Source organism: Triturus cristatus, chromosome 12 (genome assembly GCF_964204655.1).
Source record: "Triturus cristatus chromosome 12, aTriCri1.1, whole genome shotgun sequence".
NCBI classification, from domain to species: domain Eukaryota; kingdom Metazoa; phylum Chordata; class Amphibia; order Caudata; family Salamandridae; genus Triturus; species Triturus cristatus.
The window spans coordinates 588,514,854-588,538,313 of record NC_140595.1 but is presented as its reverse complement, the minus strand read 5'-3'; the positions used below and the strand labels follow the sequence as shown (position 1 = coordinate 588,538,313).

The 23,460-nt window shown below is 49.2% G+C and overlaps 1 protein-coding gene across 1 annotated transcript in view; it reads left to right on the top strand.

The window, feature by feature from the left end:
• PMFBP1 (polyamine modulated factor 1 binding protein 1) overlaps positions 1 to 23,460 on the top strand; it is a 2,019,859-nt gene that overhangs the window by 1,526,380 nt on the left and 470,019 nt on the right. Inside the window, exon 36 of the mRNA XM_085636957.1 lies at positions 3,951 to 4,118. Coding sequence (XP_085493083.1) covers positions 3,951 to 4,118 — 168 coding nt within the window. The remainder of the gene's footprint in view (positions 1 to 3,950; positions 4,119 to 23,460) is intronic.

Here is a 23,460-nt window from a genome sequence, read left to right as displayed (position 1 = left end):
ACTCCTTTCTCCTCGCCACCTGCCTCGTGTATCACTCATTACTCCTCTCCACCTGCCTCGTGTATCACTCCTTTCTCCTCACCACCTGCCCAGTGTATCACTCATTACTCCTCTCCACCTGCCTTGTGTATCACTCCTCTCTCCTCATCACCTGCCTCGTGTATCACTCCTTTCTCCTCATCACCTGCCTCGTGTATCACTCCTTTCTCATCACCACCTGTACAGTGTATCACTCCTTTCTCCTCACCACCTGCCTCGTGTATTACTCCTTTCTCCTCATCACCTGCCTCGTGTATCACTCCTTTCTCCTCACCACCTGCCTCGCGGTGTATCACTCCTTTCTCCTCGCCACCTGCGTCGTGTATCACTCATTACTCCTCTCCACCTGCCTTGTGTATCACTCCTTTCTCCTCACCACCTGCCTCGCAGTGTATCACTCCTTTCTCCTCGCCACCTGCCCAGTGTATCACTCATTACTCCTCTCCACCTGCCTTGTGTATCACTCCTTTCTCCTCATCACCTGCCTTGTGTATCACTCCTTTCTCCTCATCACCTGCCTCGTGTATCACTCCTTTCTCATCACCACCTGCACAGTGATCACTCCTTTCTCCTCATCACCTGCCTCGTGTATCACTCCTTTCTCCTCATCACCTGCCTCGTGTATCACTCATTACTCCTCTCCACCTGCCTCATGTATCACTCATTACTCCTCACCACCTGCCCAGTGTATCACTCATTACTCCTCTCCACCTGTCTCGTGTATCACTCCTTTCTCCTCATCACCTGCCTCGTGTATCACTCCTTTCTCCTCATCACCTGCCTCGTGTATCACTCCTTTCTCATCACCAGCTGCACAGTGTATCACTCCTTTCTCCTCACCACCTGCCTCGTGTATTACTCCTTTCTCCGCACCACCTGCCCCGTGTATCACTCCTTTCTCCTTACCACCTGCCCCCTGTATCACTCCTTTCTCCTCACCACCTGCCTCCTGTATCACTCTTTTCTCCTCACCACCTGCCTCGTGTATCACTCCTTTCTCCTCACCACCGGCCGCAGGGCCGCTTGGCATAGCCAATAGGTCTCGCTTTTGGGACCTTATAAGTATTTAGTTATGCAACTGTTGCATGGCTAAATACTTATAAGGTCCCAAATGCGAGACCTATTGGCTATACCAATGCTTGTTTTTTTTTGCCCACCATGTCACCTCAGATTACACCCAGACATGCAATCAGAGTTGGTCTAAAGGAATAGTCTAAACCGAACTTCCAAGTCAGGTCCTCTATGTACAAGAAATCCAATACCAGTTTTGGGCTATTTGGGCCCAAGTAATTAACAGTGGCTGAGATTAATTCAAGCATTCTATCTATCACTTTTTTGTATTCTTCATTGTGACATCCTAAGTGCGACAGGTGTGCCCAGATATGGGTTCCGTGCTCACACTGCCACTAGAACCAAGCTGCACCTGACTGAAGAGGTCCAAATACGTTCCAGAAATTGGACATAATAAGAATCTCCACAGTAGAGTGATATTAGGTACAGAGGTAAAGATGACCTGGGACCAACTGAGTGAGAAATACACTTTGGATAAGTCACATTCTTTTAAATACATGTTACTATGATATGCCATCAGTAGATACAGGGAGTTCATACATGCCCTACAGGATATTTGCCTCTTGGAAATCTGTTACTATCCTAACCTTTGGGGCGGAAAACCGTCTCACAGATGTATAGAATGTTAGCTAATGATTCCTCAGATGAAATGGTTGTAGCGAGAGGAAAATTGCAGAGGGACTTGGGCAAGATGAATGACGCAGGATGAGAGGAGGTGATATGGAGCCCAGTGGAGGTATATGTCAGTCAGGTTTCTGACTCAAACTATTGTAACAAACATACTACACCAGGATGCAACTAAATACATTTGGCTTCAGGTAGGCAGACCTCTACCTGAGAAGCCATGGTAGAAGGGAAATCTTCTTCAACACATGATAGGAGTGCCTAATCTTAACTAGTTTCTGATGAGGGTGGTGAGCACCTATCAGCAATCGTAAAGTTTCAAGAGGAGTGGGATGTCAGAATTATGCTGCCAGGCTTATGAGGACACCGGTCACCCTCAAAATACAAAAACAATTGTTCTGTGGCCAAATGTGATATTACGAGGCTACCAACATTTGCCCAGGTTTCAGGACTTGCATTGCAACATATGCTGGTGCATGGCAGCTGAATGGGTGGTATGTGTATAGGAGCAAAGGCTGCCATTGAAAATCTAAAGGTGTGGATAGGGGGGTGTAATGCCCATCATTTAGCCCGAGGCCAAACTGTTTAAGTGGAACAGTTAGCTGTGTGTTGGTGCAATAATATCTAAATAAACAGGAGATGTGCCTCGGTGCAGTAACCCTGAGAACAGAGTAGGAGGGAGGCTTGAGGAGCTGTAAGTGGGGCTATATTGAAGCACAGAATGACGCCTACCAATATTGTACTAGCCCCTGATTGTAATTGTTGTAGAGACGGTCCTAATGCTGTATACGTCTCCTGAGTATTGGTATGACACTGACGTGATTGATTTGTTTTATGTTATTTTATTACATTCAAAATAATCTCCTATATTTATAAATTTTCTGAACATGCTGCCCGATTTGTTTCCCCTTCTCATTTGTTATGTTTGAGAATTACTTTAAATCGGTACTCACTTTCCTTATGAGTTCTCAATTTGAGCCAATAAACAGTTGCCCTTTGCGGCCACTTAGGTTAATGGTTGTATCCTAATTACAATTACCTTGGCTCAGCTTGTTAGTGAGCTATATGCTTTGTTTTTCTGCATTTTTGCTGCATTCTTTCCAGACAAATTGTTTTTAGGACCATGACTTATTTATTGCGGAAGGTTGTCACCCTATTTCAAGTCTGTAATTGCATCATGGTGTCCGCATTCTAGCCACCTCCTCATCACACCAAAAAGGTGCAGAGACTGTGTCGCATAAATGCTCGCTTGACTCTCAGCTTTTACAGTGACAGGACCTGTGAGTACTAGATGCATTATTGACTTTTCCTTGGCTATGCTGGTTCCAAGAAAGGCAATGTGTCTCAAAAAAGATTTCTTGCTGGATCATGCCGTGCTTCAAAATCTGCTACAGTCTTACCAAGAGTGTAGTTGCCTGCTGAGGGGGACCAGGGCCATGTCCTCCAGGATGAAGTCCCTTTCTTCAGCATTGGTCCATGGTCGTCTCTGTCCTGGATATTTGTCGGGATGTGAAATGGGGTTTGGTTGACGAGGCATTACTTTCTTGACTCTGAAGTATGCAGGTATGACCCTTTGCCCCATTATTGTAGTGGTATCCACCAGATCTATAATGCACCGCGGAGCGAACTATAATCAAAGAAACTTTAGATTTATTGTGCTGTAGGATGAAGAATTTTATAGGTGTCTAGTTTTAACAAGAAACATACAAATGGGATTTGTTATGAGAAGAAGAGATAATGCACCTTTCTAAAGAAACATTTCTGATGGATACTTTTCCTGCACTCTCCTTACCTCATGGATTTCCTCCAGGCACCAGACTACATCCGGAAAGATAAACGATCTCTCTTTTGCACCAGTAGGTGGTGCAAGCAACAGCTCCAATTCTACTCCGGTGCTCGAAATGTGACATCACAGAGCCTTATACGGAGCCACAGCAGTGGTCTGATGTCATTGTTTATTCTTTTGCCCTTTGCTCAATCTGGCTCCTGGAGTCAGCTGACTCCAGAGCTGGTCCCTGAACTGAGGGAAAGCAGAGGTTTGGGGTGTGTGTCTGTGTATGAAATATTAGAATTGTTTTTTGTAAAGTGTTCCTGGGTCACTCTCTTAGTTGGGACAGTTTAGTGAAAAGTCCCATGATTAACAACTAGGATTACATGTAAGTGCATTTCCCTCTATTTTGTGTGAGTCAATGACATTTCATCCTTTTCATTTGTAGATGGCAGAGCAAGAGAGAAAGGTTTCCACTCTAGAAGGCAGCCTAAGGGAGCTTGAGAAAAAGCACCAACGCACACAAAAGGAACTTAAGGAGACCACAGACCTACTTGAGAGCTCAAAAAATAAGCTACTACTGAATCACAAGAAGATGAAGAGTCAGGCTCAAGAGGTGAGTGCCCAGCGTCTTTTTTTTTTTTTAAAAACCTTTATTACAGTTTCAAAGACATACAAGTATGGGCCTACAACCAACAGTCCGGCCGCTAATGCACACTATAAGCATAGACACATCTTAACAACCACATCGGTGAAGCAATAAGAGAGCTACTGGAGTGCTAATCAACTCAGCCAGCCGCAGCCGCAGTCCATAGACAAGCAAAGAAAGGTTTCACATTTTTAAAGAAAACGAAAAACATCACACACACAAGGCAGAGGAGGTCAATAGTAGTAACATGTGCTCCCCGTGTCGAAGGGGTACACAAACCCAGGGAGAAAGAAGGGGGGGGGGGGGCAGGCAGAAGAAACCAAATGCACATATCGCAGGAGCATAGAGGAATGCGCGGGCTAGGGAGACAGAGCAGCATCCTTCTCTCGCGTCTGGGGTGGGGCGCAAATACCTCCACGATAGGAGTTCCAGGGACCCCACACCTTAACCCACTTCCCAGGCTTGCCTCTCGCCACATACACCGTTTTCTCTCTGAACATACACCAGTCCATGTGTTCCTTCCACGCTGAGACCGTTGGTGGCCTCTGGGAGCCCCACAGTTGTGCAATGTCACGCTTCGCTACCATATAGCCCAGAGTCACCCACTGCGTCTGCATCACGTTGTAATCAGTCGGCTCCCAGACATTCAGCAAACATCTCCTTGCCTCCGGCAACAAGGCAACATGCGTGACTTCTTCTAACACCGCATGCACTTTACACCAAAACCGAGTCACCTCCGGACACTCCCACAGGATATGGAGGAAAGTCCCCAGTAGCCCACAGCCACGCTTACACAGACCATCCACCGAATACCCCATACGCATCAAACCAGGCCCCGTGACGTACACTCTATGAAGTATCTTAAGCTGGACGAAACGCAAGCGGGCCGGGATAGCCACCTCTTTCGGGGAGGCCACCCCTGACACCCAATCCTCGTCGTCAAGTTCCAAACCGTCGGCAATCCATGTCTCTCGCAATGAGGTCAGCAAACCCATTCGATCATTGATAAGCTTCTTATAAATCAGCGAAATGGTACTATCCGGTGTAGGAGAGTAGGGTCTGCTTTCTATGTTCACCCCCACTTTTTGCTTTTGCTTTACTGGTTTACGACTTAGATGTGGCTGTGGGCCTGCTAATCAGACCCACAGCCCTGCTGTTCTCTCTCTAAATTACTACTATGTACTTTAGGTGCATAACCCATTTGGATAGGATCACCTTATTGGCCCCTGTACAGTGTACCCTAGGTACCCAGGGCATAGGTGTACCCTAGGCCTACCAGGGGCTGCAGCATGTATTGTGCCACCCCTGGCCTGGCCTTCCATTTTGACACAACTGGCTGATCACTCAGCTGGGGCAAGGTCGTGTAATCACCCCTTGCTTAGGTGTAGTATTCCTATACCTAACTTACATATAGACACATGTGTACCTATCAGTCACTCCTATGGCAGGCCTTGACAATCCTGGAGGCAGAGTGCTTGGTAACATGTGAGATGGTGCTCTAGCATGAGCTGAGCCTGTCTGCAGCTTTCGGAACCATGTCCTTATAGCTGTTCTATGATATAGCCTACCATATACTCTTAAAGTGCCTTATAATCTTAGACGGTTATGGTAACTATGGTTTGGCTTTATCAAAGCATGTCGTGTAAGGTGTCTAACACTCGGGAATAATACCCCCATGCCATTTCTGGACATGAGAATATTATTCCCCCCTTCTAGAGGGAAAGACATGTTAAAATCATACTTCAACTGTTAGCCTCTGACCAAAGCCTCAGCATCACAAAATGGATGCTGCTGCCACGACACAAGTCTGACCTCCTGCTGCTGGGAGGGATCCCAGCCAGGGAGGCCTGGACAATAGGTTTCCTGCTTGGGGAGGTGCTAGCACCTCCCCAGACAGCCTTTAGTGTATTGGGGCAGGGTGGGCTGAAAGGAATGAGACATGCCTGGGGCACACAAGGTGTTCCTTGCATAGTCCAGTTCAAACCGGCGCTGGGGCACTCCAGCCCCAGCTCTGGCGCGAAACTGGACAAAGGGAAGTGGGTGTAACCACCCCCTCCCAGGTCCCACCCATAAGGCGTGACCTAGCAGGTATCCCAGCCCCCCAGATTAGTATAAGAGTGGGAGTTGGGCCTCAAGACTTTAGATTATCCTGAACCTGCAAAACTGAACAGAAACTCTGGACCTTCGACATTCGACGAAAGAAGAAGACTGAAGAATCTCCCTTGTAGCCAAGGAGTGGCTACCCTGTGCAAACAGGCACCATCAAGTGACTACCCTTTGCTTTGTGAAACGTTCGACGAGGAACCGACTGCAGAGCCCGACCAGAGCCTTGATTTCCAGACTTCTCCGACCCTCATCCACATCTGCAGCAGAGCTGAGATCCGTGGAGGCGACGAGCGACGTGGGACCGGCTACCTGGGAAAAGTGGCTAGTAACTTACAGCGCAGCTTCTGAGGTACCCTCGAAGTTGTGCACCGGGGATTGAGAAGCCCCAACCCCAAGCACCATCTGCACCGAAGACCAGCCCCCCACACTCCACGAGTCCTGCGTGGGGCCCTTCAGCATTTTCCTGCTTGCCGCGTCTGTCCGGTTGCTTGCCCGCTGGCTAGTGGCCTTTGTGACGACGCTCCCTAAAATCTTCTGCGCTGGTTTGGCTCCTCCAGACTGGCTCCCGCTTCTCTGCAAAGAAGAAGCACCCCAGACCTTCCTGGTCTGCACCAGAAGCAAGTCCCTTGTTCTTCGTGGGTTCCGCTTGCCAAGGCTTGGTGAGTCCTAGTCCAACTTCGACGCCGCCGACAGCAAGAGCCTTCGTGGGACAGCTCGCCTCCTGGTCCTGGTCGTCCTCGACGCTTCCTGGTCCTCCTGGCTCCAGCGACAAGCTTCACCTTCCCCTGCAACTCTTCACGACATCGCCTGGTTCCTTCCTGGTTCCACGTGGTCACTGGCTAGTGACCTTGACTCTGTCCCCTCTGCTTGCAGGTTTCTTCTCTTCTTGATCCCAGGCTTGGGATCCACCGGACACTCTCCCCTGACTGCCTGTCAGCATCTTTCTTCAGGCATCCATAGGAGTCGACGACGAAAACGACGCATCTTCACCCCTATGCACCCGCAGCCTGTGGGCTAGGTAACTTGGGTACTCCGGTGCTCATCAGGATAGTGACTATCCTAGTGTCTAGTTTTCAAGTCTCAACTTCCTAGCTACTCCGGAAGTGTCCTAAATCTATCTATTTCTAAACTGTAACATTGCTATTGACTTTTACGCATTACGCGTGAGTGTTTCCACTCTGCACACGAATCCCGTGGGCCTCCCACTCCCTAACTAACGCTAGTGTAGTGTAGCCCCAGCGATTCCCTAGGCCTAGGCCTATTCTATTTCCGTGACAGTGGTTCTTATACCACTTATTTAGTATATGGTTTGCGTGGCCCCTAGGGCCTAACTGTATTACTTACCTGTGTGACTTACTGTATGCATTAATAAGACTGTGTTGTACTTACCTCTAAACTCATAAAGAGTGCTGAGGGTTTGCTTAGAATAAATACACTTTATTTTATATATATATATCTGTTGTGGTGTCCTTTCATTTGGTATTCAAGGGATTATATATGGTATCACAGCTGGCTTCACATGCCATTCAGAGTTTAGCCTAAGACTGCTCTTGTCCATGCTACCACTAGGATAGCTGGTCTATAAGGTTGACTTTACAACCAATCACCATAAGGGTATTTGGACTGATATAAGGTGTACACTATAACTAGTGACATCATACATCAGGCCAACTTCTCACATTGGTGAGCAGCGGTTGGGATCTGAGCTTGCTGTTGTAATACCATTGTAATCTTGAGATACTAAATTGAAAGATCACACAGATATTGTCTAGGTACATATAACATAGATTATTATACTTAAGTCCTACTGGACTTTGTAGTTGTAGGTTGAAGGGAATAACACACCCTGACTACAACTACTAGAAAGGTTTAGTAGATACAACTAGTGTAGGTAGGTGCACACACCACACCCTCACTAGATCATGCCTCTGGGAGGAGATCAAGTAGATGCTCTCTCAGGAGGGGCAGGTCTGCAGAAGACCCCCTCTAGGTATGATACCTTAACATTCCAGGAGATGAGACAATTGTGTACCTCCAGAGGAATAAAACAGGGTGCAAACCCTACCCTCCTTCAGTTAAGACAACTCCTAGAGGAGTATGATGCTCAGAGGGCATCACAGGAAGGTGCCCTAGGCGCAGAGGAGGGTCTACCCACCACAGAGGAGTCAGATGGGCCTTCAGATGGGGAGGTAGACAGCCAGAGCCAAGTAAGGAGACTTAGCCAGGCTAACTTAAGTTTACATGGGAGTTTGCACGGGGTCCCCCCATACAGACCCACAAGTAGACATTCACAGAGAAGCAGGAGGGACAGATCCCCTTCAAGGGAATCCATCCACTCCCATGTCTCTAACACCTCTAATGCTTCCTCTCACAGGGGAATGACTTCACCTGAGAGAAAGGAGCATGCAGCCAGAATGAGGGAGGCTAATCTGAGGATTCAGAGGGAAGAACTTGCCCTTGCCAAAGAGAAGCTTGCTCTGGCTAGAGAACAAAAGTTAAGTGGGTTAGAACCCACTGGTGGCAGCAACATTCCTAGAGATAGAGACAGGCACTATGATAATAGAAACCTGAGCAAGATTGTCCCTCCCTACAAGTGTGGGGATGACATCCACAAATGGATAACTGCTTTGGAGAGAGCTTGCAAAGTACAGCAGGTACCCCAAAGTCAGTGGGCAGCTATCTTGTGGCTCTCCTTCTCTGAGAAAGGAAGAGACAAGCTCCTCACAGTTAGTGATGAGGATGCAGATAATTACACTGTCCTGAAGAGTGCTCTGATTGATGGGTTTGGCCTAACCACTGAACAATACAGGTTGTTGTTCAGGGATACCCAGAAGACACAGACTCAGGACTGGACTGACTTTGTAGATTGTGCCACTAAGGCTCTGGAAGGCTGGCTATTGGGAAGTAAGGTTAAGGACTATACAGGATTGTATAATTTGATCATGAGAGAACAAATACTTAACAACTGTCAAAACCAGCTATTGCATCAACACCTGATTGATTCTGATCTGACTTCTCCCCAAGAATTGGGAAAGAAGGCAGATAGATGGGTCAGGACTAGAGTTAAGCAGAAAAACCAGAACCAGGGCGGTGATCAGAAAAAGGCAGACCAGAAGGGTAATGAGCAGAAACAAAAAGACCAGAAGTCTTCACCAGGCCCCCAAAAGGCTCAGGGGGAGGGTGGTTCCAAAAAGGATAAGAAGAAAGAAGGCCAAAAGAAACCATGGTGCAACTATTGTAAGTCTACCTCACATTGGTTTAGTGAGTGCACCAAAAAGGATAAGCCCCCAGCCACCATTGCCCCTAAGGCAACTGTACCCCCTAGTTCAGCTGTAAGTGGTGGTTCCCAGCAAAAGGGTGTAGTAGGGTTAACCCTGGGAACTGAGGAGGATTCTGGCCTAGTCAGAGTGCCTACTCAGGCTGTCCTGATCTGTGATGGGGACTTAGCTTTGTCCTCTACTGTAGGCCCCAGTAACCTGGGCAAGTACAGACAGACACCTTTTATCAACCAAAGAATGGCTCAGGCCTACAGGGACACTGGGGCTAGTGTCACAATGGTGACACCTGCTTTTGTGGACCCTGGACAGATCATACTAGGTGAGAATTACCTAGTGACCAACGCTAGCAATGCCACTACCTCCCATAGTGTGGCTATTGTTAACTTCTCCTGGGGAGGGGTAACTGGCCTCAAGAAAGTTGTTGTTAGTTCAGACCTTCCTGTAGAGTGTTTACTGGGCAATGATCTTGAAACTTCAGTTTGGTCTGAAGTGGAGTATAGGACCCATGCAGAAATGCTGGGGATAGATGCACATGTCCTTGCTGTGACCAGGTCACAGGCCAAAAAGTGCAACACTGAACAAGTGCTGGATCCTGAAACTATGGACCAGTCACAATCCAAGAGAAAGAGCAGTAGGGTTAAGGCTGTGCCTTCCCCCCTGCCTCAGGTGGTGGATCAGCCCTCCCAGGAGGATGGTTCTGAGAGCCCTGAAGGAACTGTCCTAGAAGAACTTGAACCTGATCAGGTTGAGTTTCTTGGGACAGGGGGACCTTCCAGGGCAGATCTGAGGCAGGCTCAATTAGACTGCCCCTCTCTTGAACCCCTCAGACAGCTGGCTGCTGCTGAGGCTGCAGGGAATGCTCAAGGTACCCATAGAGTGTATTGGGATGAAGGGCTACTGTACTCAGAGGCTAGAGACCCCAAGCCTGGTGCATCCAGGAGGTTGGTCATACCACTGAAGTTCAGAGGCTTCCTTCTAACCTTGGCCCATGATATTCCCCTTGCAGGACATTTAGGCCAGAACAAGACTTGGGACAGGCTTGTCCCTCACTTTCACTGGCCCCATATGTCAGAAGATACTAAGGAGTTTTGTCGCTCCTGTGTCACCTGCCAAGCCAGTGGCAAATCAGGTGGCACCACAAAGGCCCCCCTCATACCACTACCTGTGGTGGGGGTCCCCTTTGAAAGAGTGGGCATAGATATTGTAGGACCAATGGACCCACAAACAGCATCTGGGCACAGATTCATACTGGTGATAGTGGACCATGCCACCAGGTACCCAGAAGCAATTCCCCTGAGGACCACAACAGCTCCTGTTGTGGCAAGGGCCCTGCTTGGAGTATTCTCCAGAGTGGGCTTTCCAAAGGAGGTCATTTCTGACAGAGGTGCCAACTTTATGTCAGGATACTTGACTGCAATGTGGAAGGAGTGTGGTGTTAACTATAAGTTCACCACACCCTATCACCCACAGTGCAATGGGCTTGTTGAGAGATTCAACAAGACCCTAAAGGGAATGATAAAAGGATTACCAGACAAGCTTAGGCGAAGATGGGACATCCTTTTACCCTGCCTTCTGTTTGCTTACAGAGAGGTCCCACAAAAGGGGGTTGGCTACAGCCCTTTTGAGCTTTTGTTTGGGCATCCTGTAAGAGGACCCCTGTGTTTGGTGAAGGAAGGATGGGAGAGACCTCTCAGACAACCCAAACTAGACATAGTGGATTATGTACTTGGTCTCCGCTCCAGGATGGCAGAGTATATGAAGAAGGCTTCTAAAAACCTTGAGGCAAGCCAAGAACTCCAAAAAGCTTGGCATGACCAAAAGGCTGTACTGACTGTTTACCAGCCAGGACAGAAAGTGTGGGTGTTGGAGCCAGTGGCCCCAGCAGCACTCCAAGACAAATGGTCTGGACCCCACACTATTGTTGAGAAAAAGGGAGAAGTCACCTACTTGGTGGACCTTGGGACTCCCAGAAGCCCCCACAGGGTGCTTCATGTCAACAGATTGAAGGCATATGTTGACAGGGCAGACATGGGGCTACTCATGGCTACAGATGAGGGGCAGGAGGAAGAGAGTGACCCTCTCCCAGACCTGTTGACTCAGAACCCTGATGATGGCTCAGTTGATGGTGTGGTCTTTTCTGACAGCCTCACTGTCCATCAGCAACAGGACTGCAGACAAGTTCTGCAGGCCTACAGACATATGTTCTCTCTGACCCCAAGTCAGACAAACTGGTGCACCCATGAGGTGGACACTGGTGACAGTCTGCCTGTGAAGAGTAAAATCTACAGGCAACCTGACCATGTCAGGGACTGCATAAAAGTTGAGGTACAAAAGATGTTGGAGCTGGGAGTCATTGAACCTTCAGAGAGCCCTTGGGCTAGTCCTGTAGTCCTTGTGCCAAAACCTCACACCCAAGATGGTAAGAGAGAGATGAGGTTTTGCGTGGATTACAGAGGTCTCAATGCTGTCACTAGGACAGATGCCCACCCAATACCTAGGGCAGATGAGCTCATTGACAGACTGGCAGCTGCTAAGTTTTTGAGCACATTTGACCTAACAGCAGGCTACTGGCAAATCAGACTAGCTGAGAGTGCAAAGGCCAAAACTGCTTTCTCGACCCCAGGAGGACATTATCAATTTGTGGTAATGCCCTTTGGTTTGAAGAATGCACCTGCCACTTTCCAAAGGCTGGTGAATCAAGTCCTTACTGGGTTGGATGATTATTGTGCAGCTTATCTTGATGATATTGCTGTCTTTAGCTCCACCTGGGAGGATCACCTGGTCCACCTGAGGAATGTTTTAGAGGCCCTGCAAAAGGCAGGCCTCACTATCAAGGCCACTAAGTGCCAGATAGGGCAGAGCAAGGTTGTATACCTGGGCCACCTAGTTGGTGGGGGTCAGGTTCAACCACTGGAGAGCAAGATCCAGACCATAAAGGACTGGGCTCCTCCAACTACCCAGACTCAGGTCAGAGCTTTCTTGGGCCTGTCTGGGTACTACAGAAAGTTTGTTAAGAACTATGGGTCCATAGTGACACCACTTAATGACTTGACCTCCAAGAAGATGCCAAAGAAAGTTCAGTGGACAGCAAGCTGTCAAAAAGCATTTGATGACCTGAAGCAGGCCATGTGCAGTGCACCTATTCTGAAAAGTCCAGACTACTCCAAAGAGTTCATTGTCCAGACAGATGCTTCTGAGTTAGGTGTGGGAGCTGTTCTTTCACAACTGAATGTAGATGGTCAAGACCAGCCCATTGCTTTTATAAGTAGAAGGCTGACCCCTAGAGAGAAACGTTGGTCAGCTATTGAGAGGGAGGCCTTTGCTGTGGTTTGGGCCCTGAAGAAGCTGAGGCCATACTTGTTTGGCACTCACTTCAAGATTCAGACAGACCATAAGCCCCTCTTGTGGCTAAATCAGATGAAGGGTGAAAATCCCAAACTTCTTAGGTGGTCCATTTCCCTACAGGGGATGGACTTCACAGTGGAACATAGACCTGGGACTGACCATGCCAATGCAGATGGACTCTCCAGATATTTCCACTTAGAACATGAAGACTCAACTGGTCAAGGTTAGTTTAATGTCCCTAAGTTTGGGGGGGGGTTGTGTAGGAGAGTAGGGTCTGCTTTCTATGTTCACCCCCACTTTTTGCTTTTGCTTTACTGGTTTACGACTTAGATGTGGCTGTGGGCCTGCTAATCAGACCCACAGCCCTGCTGTTCTCTCTCTAAATTACTACTATGTACTTTAGGTGCATAACCCATTTGGATAGGATCACCTTATTGGCCCCTGTACAGTGTACCCTAGGTACCCAGGGCATAGGTGTACCCTAGGCCTACCAGGGGCTGCAGCATGTATTGTGCCACCCCTGGCCTGGCCTTCCATTTTGACACAACTGGCTGATCACTCAGCTGGGGCAAGGTCGTGTAATCACCCCTTGCTTAGGTGTAGTATTCCTATACCTAACTTACATATAGACACATGTGTACCTATCAGTCACTCCTATGGCAGGCCTTGACAATCCTGGAGGCAGAGTGCTTGGTAACATGTGAGATGGTGCTCTAGCATGAGCTGAGCCTGTCTGCAGCTTTCGGAACCATGTCCTTATAGCTGTTCTATGATATAGCCTACCATATACTCTTAAAGTGCCTTATAATCTTAGACGGTTATGGTAACTATGGTTTGGCTTTATCAAAGCATGTCGTGTAAGGTGTCTAACACTCGGGAATAATACCCCCATGCCATTTCTGGACATGAGAATATTATTCCCCCCTTCTAGAGGGAAAGACATGTTAAAATCATACTTCAACTGTTAGCCTCTGACCAAAGCCTCAGCATCACAAAATGGATGCTGCTGCCACGACACAAGTCTGACCTCCTGCTGCTGGGAGGGATCCCAGCCAGGGAGGCCTGGACAATAGGTTTCCTGCTTGGGGAGGTGCTAGCACCTCCCCAGACAGCCTTTAGTGTATTGGGGCAGGGTGGGCTGAAAGGAATGAGACATGCCTGGGGCACACAAGGTGTTCCTTGCATAGTCCAGTTCAAACCGGCGCTGGGGCACTCCAGCCCCAGCTCTGGCGCGAAACTGGACAAAGGGAAGTGGGTGTAACCACCCCCTCCCAGGTCCCACCCATAAGGCGTGACCTAGCAGGTATCCCAGCCCCCCAGATTAGTATAAGAGTGGGAGTTGGGCCTCAAGACTTTAGATTATCCTGAACCTGCAAAACTGAACAGAAACTCTGGACCTTCGACATTCGACGAAAGAAGAAGACTGAAGAATCTCCCTTGTAGCCAAGGAGTGGCTACCCTGTGCAAACAGGCACCATCAAGTGACTACCCTTTGCTTTGTGAAACGTTCGACGAGGAACCGACTGCAGAGCCCGACCAGAGCCTTGATTTCCAGACTTCTCCGACCCTCATCCACATCTGCAGCAGAGCTGAGATCCGTGGAGGCGACGAGCGACGTGGGACCGGCTACCTGGGAAAAGTGGCTAGTAACTTACAGCGCAGCTTCTGAGGTACCCTCGAAGTTGTGCACCGGGGATTGAGAAGCCCCAACCCCAAGCACCATCTGCACCGAAGACCAGCCCCCCACACTCCACGAGTCCTGCGTGGGGCCCTTCAGCATTTTCCTGCTTGCCGCGTCTGTCCGGTTGCTTGCCCGCTGGCTAGTGGCCTTTGTGACGACGCTCCCTAAAATCTTCTGCGCTGGTTTGGCTCCTCCAGACTGGCTCCCGCTTCTCTGCAAAGAAGAAGCACCCCAGACCTTCCTGGTCTGCACCAGAAGCAAGTCCCTTGTTCTTCGTGGGTTCCGCTTGCCAAGGCTTGGTGAGTCCTAGTCCAACTTCGACGCCGCCGACAGCAAGAGCCTTCGTGGGACAGCTCGCCTCCTGGTCCTGGTCGTCCTCGACGCTTCCTGGTCCTCCTGGCTCCAGCGACAAGCTTCACCTTCCCCTGCAACTCTTCACGACATCGCCTGGTTCCTTCCTGGTTCCACGTGGTCACTGGCTAGTGACCTTGACTCTGTCCCCTCTGCTTGCAGGTTTCTTCTCTTCTTGATCCCAGGCTTGGGATCCACCGGACACTCTCCCCTGACTGCCTGTCAGCATCTTTCTTCAGGCATCCATAGGAGTCGACGACGAAAACGACGCATCTTCACCCCTATGCACCCGCAGCCTGTGGGCTAGGTAACTTGGGTACTCCGGTGCTCATCAGGATAGTGACTATCCTAGTGTCTAGTTTTCAAGTCTCAACTTCCTAGCTACTCCGGAAGTGTCCTAAATCTATCTATTTCTAAACTGTAACATTGCTATTGACTTTTACGCATTACGCGTGAGTGTTTCCACTCTGCACACGAATCCCGTGGGCCTCCCACTCCCTAACTAACGCTAGTGTAGTGTAGCCCCAGCGATTCCCTAGGCCTAGGCCTATTCTATTTCCGTGACAGTGGTTCTTATACCACTTATTTAGTATATGGTTTGCGTGGCCCCTAGGGCCTAACTGTATTACTTACCTGTGTGACTTACTGTATGCATTAATAAGACTGTGTTGTACTTACCTCTAAACTCATAAAGAGTGCTGAGGGTTTGCTTAGAATAAATACACTTTATTTTATATATATATATCTGTTGTGGTGTCCTTTCATTTGGTATTCAAGGGATTATATATGGTATCACAGCTGGCTTCACATGCCATTCAGAGTTTAGCCTAAGACTGCTCTTGTCCATGCTACCACTAGGATAGCTGGTCTATAAGGTTGACTTTACAACCAATCACCATAAGGGTATTTGGACTGATATAAGGTGTACACTATAACTAGTGACATCATACATCAGGCCAACTTCTCACATCCGGCACATAGCCGTCCAATACTCTATCTTCCAACGGGGAGGACTCCAGAATAGCCGCAGCGTCCGGGAATACGGAACACAAGGCGTGATGAACCTGAGCGTACCGAAAGTATTCCCTATCGTTCAACTGATATTCGGTTTTCAGCATGTCGAACGTCTTAAATTTCCCTTTCGTCCAGAGATCCCCTACCTTGCTGATACCAATCATATCCCATTTCTCAAAGCCTTTCGTAGTCCAGAGATAACCCAAACGCCGGGAAGCGTACAATGGCGTTGCCCGAGTCAAGCGATCCCTCCACCCCATCGCCGCATTGGCTGCATGCCACACCTGCACCGCGACCCGCGTCGGGCCTGTCAATCGCGCATCAAGGGACCCCGAGTATAGTGCTCGATTATAATCCCCGCATGGCAATAACAATTTGTCCATCTCAAAAGCCGGGTTCAAAGCAGGCCCATACATCCCATGATTGACAGCAGCCAACTGGGAGGCCCAATAATATCATTTAATATCAGGGAGAGCGACCCCCCCATCGTACCACGGTAGGGTTAGTTTGGCAAGAGCGATCCGCGGCCGCCCATCCCAAAACAATCGACGCTGAAGACACTCCACCTCCCGAAAATAGCGGGCCGGCACTACGTCCATAGTGTTCTCTAGGGCGTACAAAAAGCGTGGCAGCGACATCATTTTGAACAACGCCGCCCGGCCGAGCGGCGAGAGCGGCAGCCGCCGCCAACCCGCCACATCCGCCCTTAGGCGCTGAAGGGGGGGGAGAAGATTCCGCTCATACCGGGCCACCGGGTCTAGGGTTATAAAGATTCCCAAATACTTAAACCCCGACTGCACAACCTGGATAGGGCACCCCCGCGGAAGGGGGGGTGCCTCCCCGGAGAGAACGTACACACAAGACTTAGCCCAGTTAATGACCAATCCGGAGTTGCGACCAAAGGAGCTCAACACATCCACCAATACAATGAGCGATTTGCGCGGAGATGCAAGATACAAGAGGATATCGTCCACATATAGGGAGACACGGTCCTCGTACTCCGGCGTCCATCTAAGGCCACGCATCGAAGGGTGCCACCGCAGCCACTCCGCAAGGGGCTCCAAACAAAGCGCAAAGAGAAGAGGCGACAATGGACATCCCTGTCGCGTGCCCCTACCCAAAACAAAAGGAGCCGACACCCGTCCGTTGACCACCACCTGTGCCAGTGGGTTATCATAAAGCAATTTCACCCAACCGATGAACCCCGGGCCGAACCCAAACTTCGCCAATGCTGCCCAAATATACGGCCATTCCAAGGTGTCAAACGCCATGGTAGCGTCCAGGGACGCCAAAATGGCCGGCTCACGCATGAATGGCGCTCTAGCGAGGACGCCATGCAGTCGCCTCAGGTTCAAAGCGGTATTGCGATGGGGTATAAAACCGGATTGATCCTGATGAATCAGGTCGCCCATGACCCGGATCAGGCGATTGGCCAGTACCTTGGCAAGGATTTTGGGCTCCGCGTTCAACAAAGAGATAGGCCTGTAAGAAGTACACCGATCCCGCGGCTTCCCTTCCTTATGGATAACAACAATAGTAGCAAGACGTTGGTCAGGGGGGAGGGAGCCCGCCGCCTGTGCCTCAAGGAACATGTCCCGGAGATACGGCACAATCTTATCTGGGCGCAACTTATATAATTCGATGGGAAGGCCATTAGGACCCATGGCCTTGCCAGAAGCAATAGAGCGAATGGCCAAAGCAATCTCATCCGGCGACGGGGCCGCGTCCATCAATAATTTATCCTCATCAGATAGAGACGGCAAAGCAATGTCTTTAAGCAGCAGGCGAGAGTCGTCCTCCGATCGCTCAGAGACCGGAGAGTAAACCCCGTGAAAATACTCCGCAAAGCAATCAACAATATCACTGGGGTCCGTCACACACACACCATCCACCCTCTCAACAACCGGCACCACTCGACTCGCTCTCTCCTTCTTATCCAACCAGGCAATCAACTTCCCCGCCTTATCACCCATATCATACAAACGCCCCTGTTGCTCCCTGCTCATACTCTTAGCAGATTCAGTAACCAGCGCCTTGTAGTCGGCCTGTTTAAGCCCCAGCACATGCAGTCTGTCATCCGTAACACCTGGCTCCAAATCGATCTCTAACTCGGTGATCTCATTTTCTAGTCGAACCACCTCTTTCGCCTCGCATTTTTTGGTATGGGAGATGAGAGACAGGGCCTGGCCCCGGAGCACCGTCTTAAAGGCCTCCCAAAGGGAGACGGCGGAAGACACCGACCCCACGTTATCGTTAAAATAGTGTTCCAGGGACCTAACCAGGTCTGCACGGATCGTGGGGTTTCGTAGGTACCAGGGGTTGATCGGCGCCACCCTCCCCACCGCCCTCAAGGCGATATCTAAGTGTAGCAAAAGAGGGGAGTGATCAGATATACCGCGGGCCAAGTGTCGCACCTCCCCAATCATCCCAGCTTGGGCCGCAGGCACTAGCATATAGTCAAGCCTCGAAAGACTACCGTGGGCCCCGGAGTGGAAGGTATATTGTGCTTGTCCAGGGTGTTTAAACCGCCAACGATCTATCAGTCCCAGGGTATCCAGAAAGCCCCCCAGCCAGTTCTGGGCCCGAGGGAGGTCCCTAGGGGGGTGTCGATCTTCAACTCCGGAAACCACTGCGTTAAAATCCCCCCCCAAGACCAAAACCCCCCCCGGAAGCCCAAGTAGCAGGCGCCCCAAATCAGCAAAGCTGGCCGTCTGCAGGCCCGTCGGCACGTAGACAGTAACCAGCGAAATCAACTTACCCTCCCATCTCCCCACCAGCGCAGTGTAGCGCCCTCTGTCGTCGTGGAGCACCTCATCCACCTCCAACGGGAGAGAGGTCCTAACTAAAATGCCCACTCCCCTCGAGCCAGAGGTGAAACCAGAATGGGCCAGAAGGCGATATCCCCGCCTGTTCATGGCATGGAAAGAGTTCCCTATTAGGTGCGTCTCCTGCAGAAACACAATGTCCGGCGAAATACGTTTCAAGAACTGCAGGACCACCCCCCGCTTTATCCTGTCCCCCAGCCCATTCACATTCCATGAAAGAAGTCTCAACCCCTTACCCCCCATCCCCCCCAGCACAAAATATCCCCCTCCCGGAGAGCACAACAGAAAACATTACCCCGCCTTGTGATGCAAACAAACAAACCCCAACCCCACCCCATCAACCCCAACAAAACTCCCCCCTCCCTGCACCCCTGCGTGAGCCCAAACAGCCCCCCCAACGTGCAGTGTGCCTGTCGCCCCAATATGAAACTCACTACAAAGAAGACAAGAGAAACCCCAGAAGGAGGAAAGGGCCCCAGCAAGCCCCCCGCAACCTCCAAATACCAAAGGGCAAAGAGTTACAAACTGGAGTCCAGTGCAGCCACAGGTGCAAAACGTTACCAGTCCGGTCCATAGCCAGGATCCCAGTTCTATTCCTACTCCGCCGAGCACTCTCCGCCATCCGACCTTCCCGACCTCGACCCCTAGGTAGGGCATCCAGCCACTCTCCAACCGCCTCCAGCCGGTCGAAGAAATGCGATCGACCCTCTAACTCAACCCGCAGCCTAGCCGGGAATAGCATCGCATATTTCAGCTCCATGTCCCTCAAGCGCCGTTTGATGGCCAAAAACCCCAGCCGTTGCTTTTGAACCGCTTGCGTGAAGTCTGGGTAAAAGCTAACATTAGAGTTCTCAAACTTTAATGGCCCAGCCACCCTCGATGCCTGAAGGATAGCATCTCTATCCCGAAAATTAAAAAGTCGGGCAATGATAGGCCGCGGGGGAGCACCGGCCTTGGGCGCACCACCCGGAGTCCTGTGGGCCCGTTCCACAGCGAAGAACTTGCTCAGACCCTTGGGTGCTAGATGAGTCACCACTAGATCCTCCACAAAAAGATCCGCAGCAGACTCCTCCGATCGTTCGGGCACCCCAACAATACGGACATTATTCCGCCTGGCCCTGCTTTCGGAATCCTCAAGGCGACGATCAGTCAGGTCACTGGCGAGCCGCAACCTCCGTACCTCCGTCTGCAAAGAGGCCACGTCCACAGTTAGGCTCGACGCCGCTTGAGTCAATGAGTCGACCCAGTCATTTGTTTTGGACAGGTCCGCTCTGACCAAATTCACATCAATCAACACCGAGTCCAATTTATGAGCCAGGGTATCAAATTGCTGGTTCACAGTCGCCTTCATCTCCTCAATGGCCCCCATGACATCCAGCAGAGTCAATTCGGACGATGCGCCCGAGGCCTCCTTGGGCCGCTCAGGCGATTTATGTGATCCACTAGGGTATCCCTTTGGCTGCGCATAGCGGTCCATGTTGTTGGCCTGGGTATAAGCTCCCCTCCGGGTAGACTTGGGTTTCAGCTTGTCGCCATCCACTCTCGCCGCCATCATCAGCGACCACCAAGGTCAGCACCCTCCAGCACCCGGAGGAAGGCCAGGCGACCAATGCAGGAGATCCGGGCCACCAACTGAAATAGGCCCGTTTACAGTTCGAGAATCAGGCCATGCACTCCTTCCTCGGCGCTGCTTACCCGAAGTCCCGACGTCAGTTTCCGCAGATCAACTCGAAACCGAAAGTGAAAGTACGGGGTACGGGGCAGGCCCAGACTGGCATGCCGCTGTTGTTCACTTCGCACCCGGGCACCTCACCAACTCGAGTTCGGGACCAAGGCCGGAGAAGGCCGCAAACTTCAGATCGCCACCAGTCCGGTTCCCGGAGTCCGATTTCGATTTGGAAAACGAGTGGCACCTTAGCACAAGATCATCGACAAAAGCCCGTCTAGAAAACCAGGATTATGACAGGATAGACGTGGGAGGTTGCGGAGGCCCTCGGGAGCCACAAGCCTACGCGGCCATCTTGGTTGCACGCAAGGTTCCTCCCCCCGCCCAGCGTCTTTTTAAATTTATTTTTTATTATTTTTCAATAACATGGCAAACATCACAAATTAGAGAAGGGTCAAATAGGCATTTAAAAACAGAGTTGATTATAATCTAGTGTACAATAATGATAGATGGCTCATGCAATCTCTGCAATATGACAATACAGTAAATCAAAACATTTAAGTGATATCAAGCATACAGCACCTACACAAGGCACTTTCAGGTCAACTCTCGATATCAAAGGATTAATGGTGAAGACTGGTGGTGGTGAAGACTCTGACCACAACTACCCATTATCAGCAGTCTCACTTGTGGTATCATTGTCAGCAGCACGCTATGCCAGGCATTCCTGGTAGAGTGCCCAGATATTTGAAGGTCTAGATTTCGGCGACATTAATTAGCTGAAGTTATCAGATGCAACATTAAAATAAGGTCATGCAACAATTCATTAAAGGTAAGGAGCAGTCCCAGGCCCCATCTCATTGTTATGCACCTCTTAGCCTACAGAAGTGCTAATGCAGTAAGCTTCCTGACTGATACACATATATCTTTGGCATAACCCAATAAAGCAACAATGGGTTGGGTGCAATGTTGATGTCTACTATTTTATGAAGTTCATCAAAAATTATATCCCAAAAAGCCTGTATTCCAGGACATTTCCAAGCGATGAGATAAAGTCAGATACTTCTTCATGACATCTGGGACAACCAGAGTCTTCTCTGAGGCCATAGCAATATAGCTTGTGTGGGGTATAATAGAACCTCTGGATATACTTAAATTGTATAAGTCTAAGTGTACTACTTAAGGAAATATTTTTAATAGCCGCACAACGAAATACACACTAGTTATCAGAAACCTCTTTGTGAATATCTACTTGTCAGTCCCAGCGGGGCTTTGTAACCTCCGTAGATCCAGTTTTTTCCAACTAGGGCATATAATGGTTAGATAGTGTATTTTGAGCCAATAGTTTGTATCAGATATGTCAACAATGGAAGAGTCGGGTTCACAAGAGGGCTACCAGTAATCTCTCTAAGGGCACTGCACATCCGGTAATAAAGAAATATATCAAGCACTGTAAGAGTCAGTACTCTTCTCGGATTTGGTCCAATGTCTTCATTTTTTCCCAAAGTAAGTCTCCTATCCGTTCAAGCTGCTTTCCAGCCCCTCTTAAAAGGACTGCCCATCATCTTGCCACCAGTATTAAAGTGCCTCCCGCTGTTGTTTACACTCAAACATTTTGACTTTGGCGTGAGTAGTGATCCTCCATAAACTTCGTGTCATTCCTGTCCTACAAAATTCTGCTAACCTGCCTTTATATTAAGACACTCATGTTCACAGATGATGATTCACCAGAATGGCTGGGCTAGTGAAAGTGACATGAAAAATTTGAAAACACAACACCCCTTGACCCACCTTAGCATTTCTTCAGAATCAGGTTTACTGCACAGGTCAGGCAAGGGGAAAGCAGTGAAAACCACAGAAATAATTAAGATTTCTAGAACCATGTTTACTTTCTGCTCCTGCCTTCTTGAACCCTAATACTAGGGGGTAGCAAAGGCAGTGAAAGAGGTACCAGAGGACAAGCTAGGAGGTAGCAGCTGATCACAGCGTTTTCTGTAATTTGTGTGCTGCAGGTGGTTTCCATAAGGCAACTCCAAGAACATAATTCAAAATGAAAGCTGCCAAGTCGCTGCAGTAGCCAGTGTGGCCTGCTCAGCAGTAGTTAATGGACAGCTATGGTTGGAATAGTGTATCCTATTTTTGCCTGCAGGTTTTGATACAAAAAGCCATAATCAAATCTTATCCTATAATGTCTACAGGTGTTTTAATGCTTACCATCCCCATTTTTCATCAAGTTGCTTTTCACCCTTACTGAAGGGACAGCCTGTACCCCACACTGCCACTTTCTGCAGGTTTTTGTTGCCTTCTTGGAAGATTCTAGTTTATGAGCTCCTTTGGTTAAGCATTAGATGGTTGTCAATACTCTACTTCATTTTTTCTTGTTAAGAACCTATGCCACTGTTGAAGGAGAAGCCACTGTTTTCTTCTCATATATGATTACATTTTTAATTGGTAGAGATACAAAAGCCTACCAGCTTTCTACATACCCACTTGATTTTCTTAAAAATCTGAATTGCTTGGTCTAAGAGTACTACTCAACTGACAGCATTGTCCTTATTGGGTAAACAACTAGTTGCCCGACATATACAATGAGAAAGCAGCAGGCCACGCAGCTCTGATTCTGCTGCTTCATACAAAATCCCAACATTGAGGGTCGTCAATCCGCAGTAACATTTATTTTGTTAAATTCTCCAGCTACTTCTCACTTCCAGGATAGTAGAAGATAGCATATTGCTTAACAAAAAACATACAAATCTTAGTATAAAAATGGAATTATTTTGATTGAACAGTAAACTCGCTCCGAAAGTCGAATGACATTGGAGCATAAACATCAATTTGTTATGACACAAATCAAAGTTTCCGGAGCAGTCCGGCACTCCAAAACAAAGTGAACAGTTCAGCGAGGCCATGCTCCGACTCCTCAGATCCTTGCCGATTCCTTCTGGCTGTCCTTGGGGCGCCACGTAGCCGAGAGGCCCTCCCTCTGGAATAACGCAGATGGGTTCGCCTTGGCACCATTTGGACCTTTCGAGGCCATCACAGT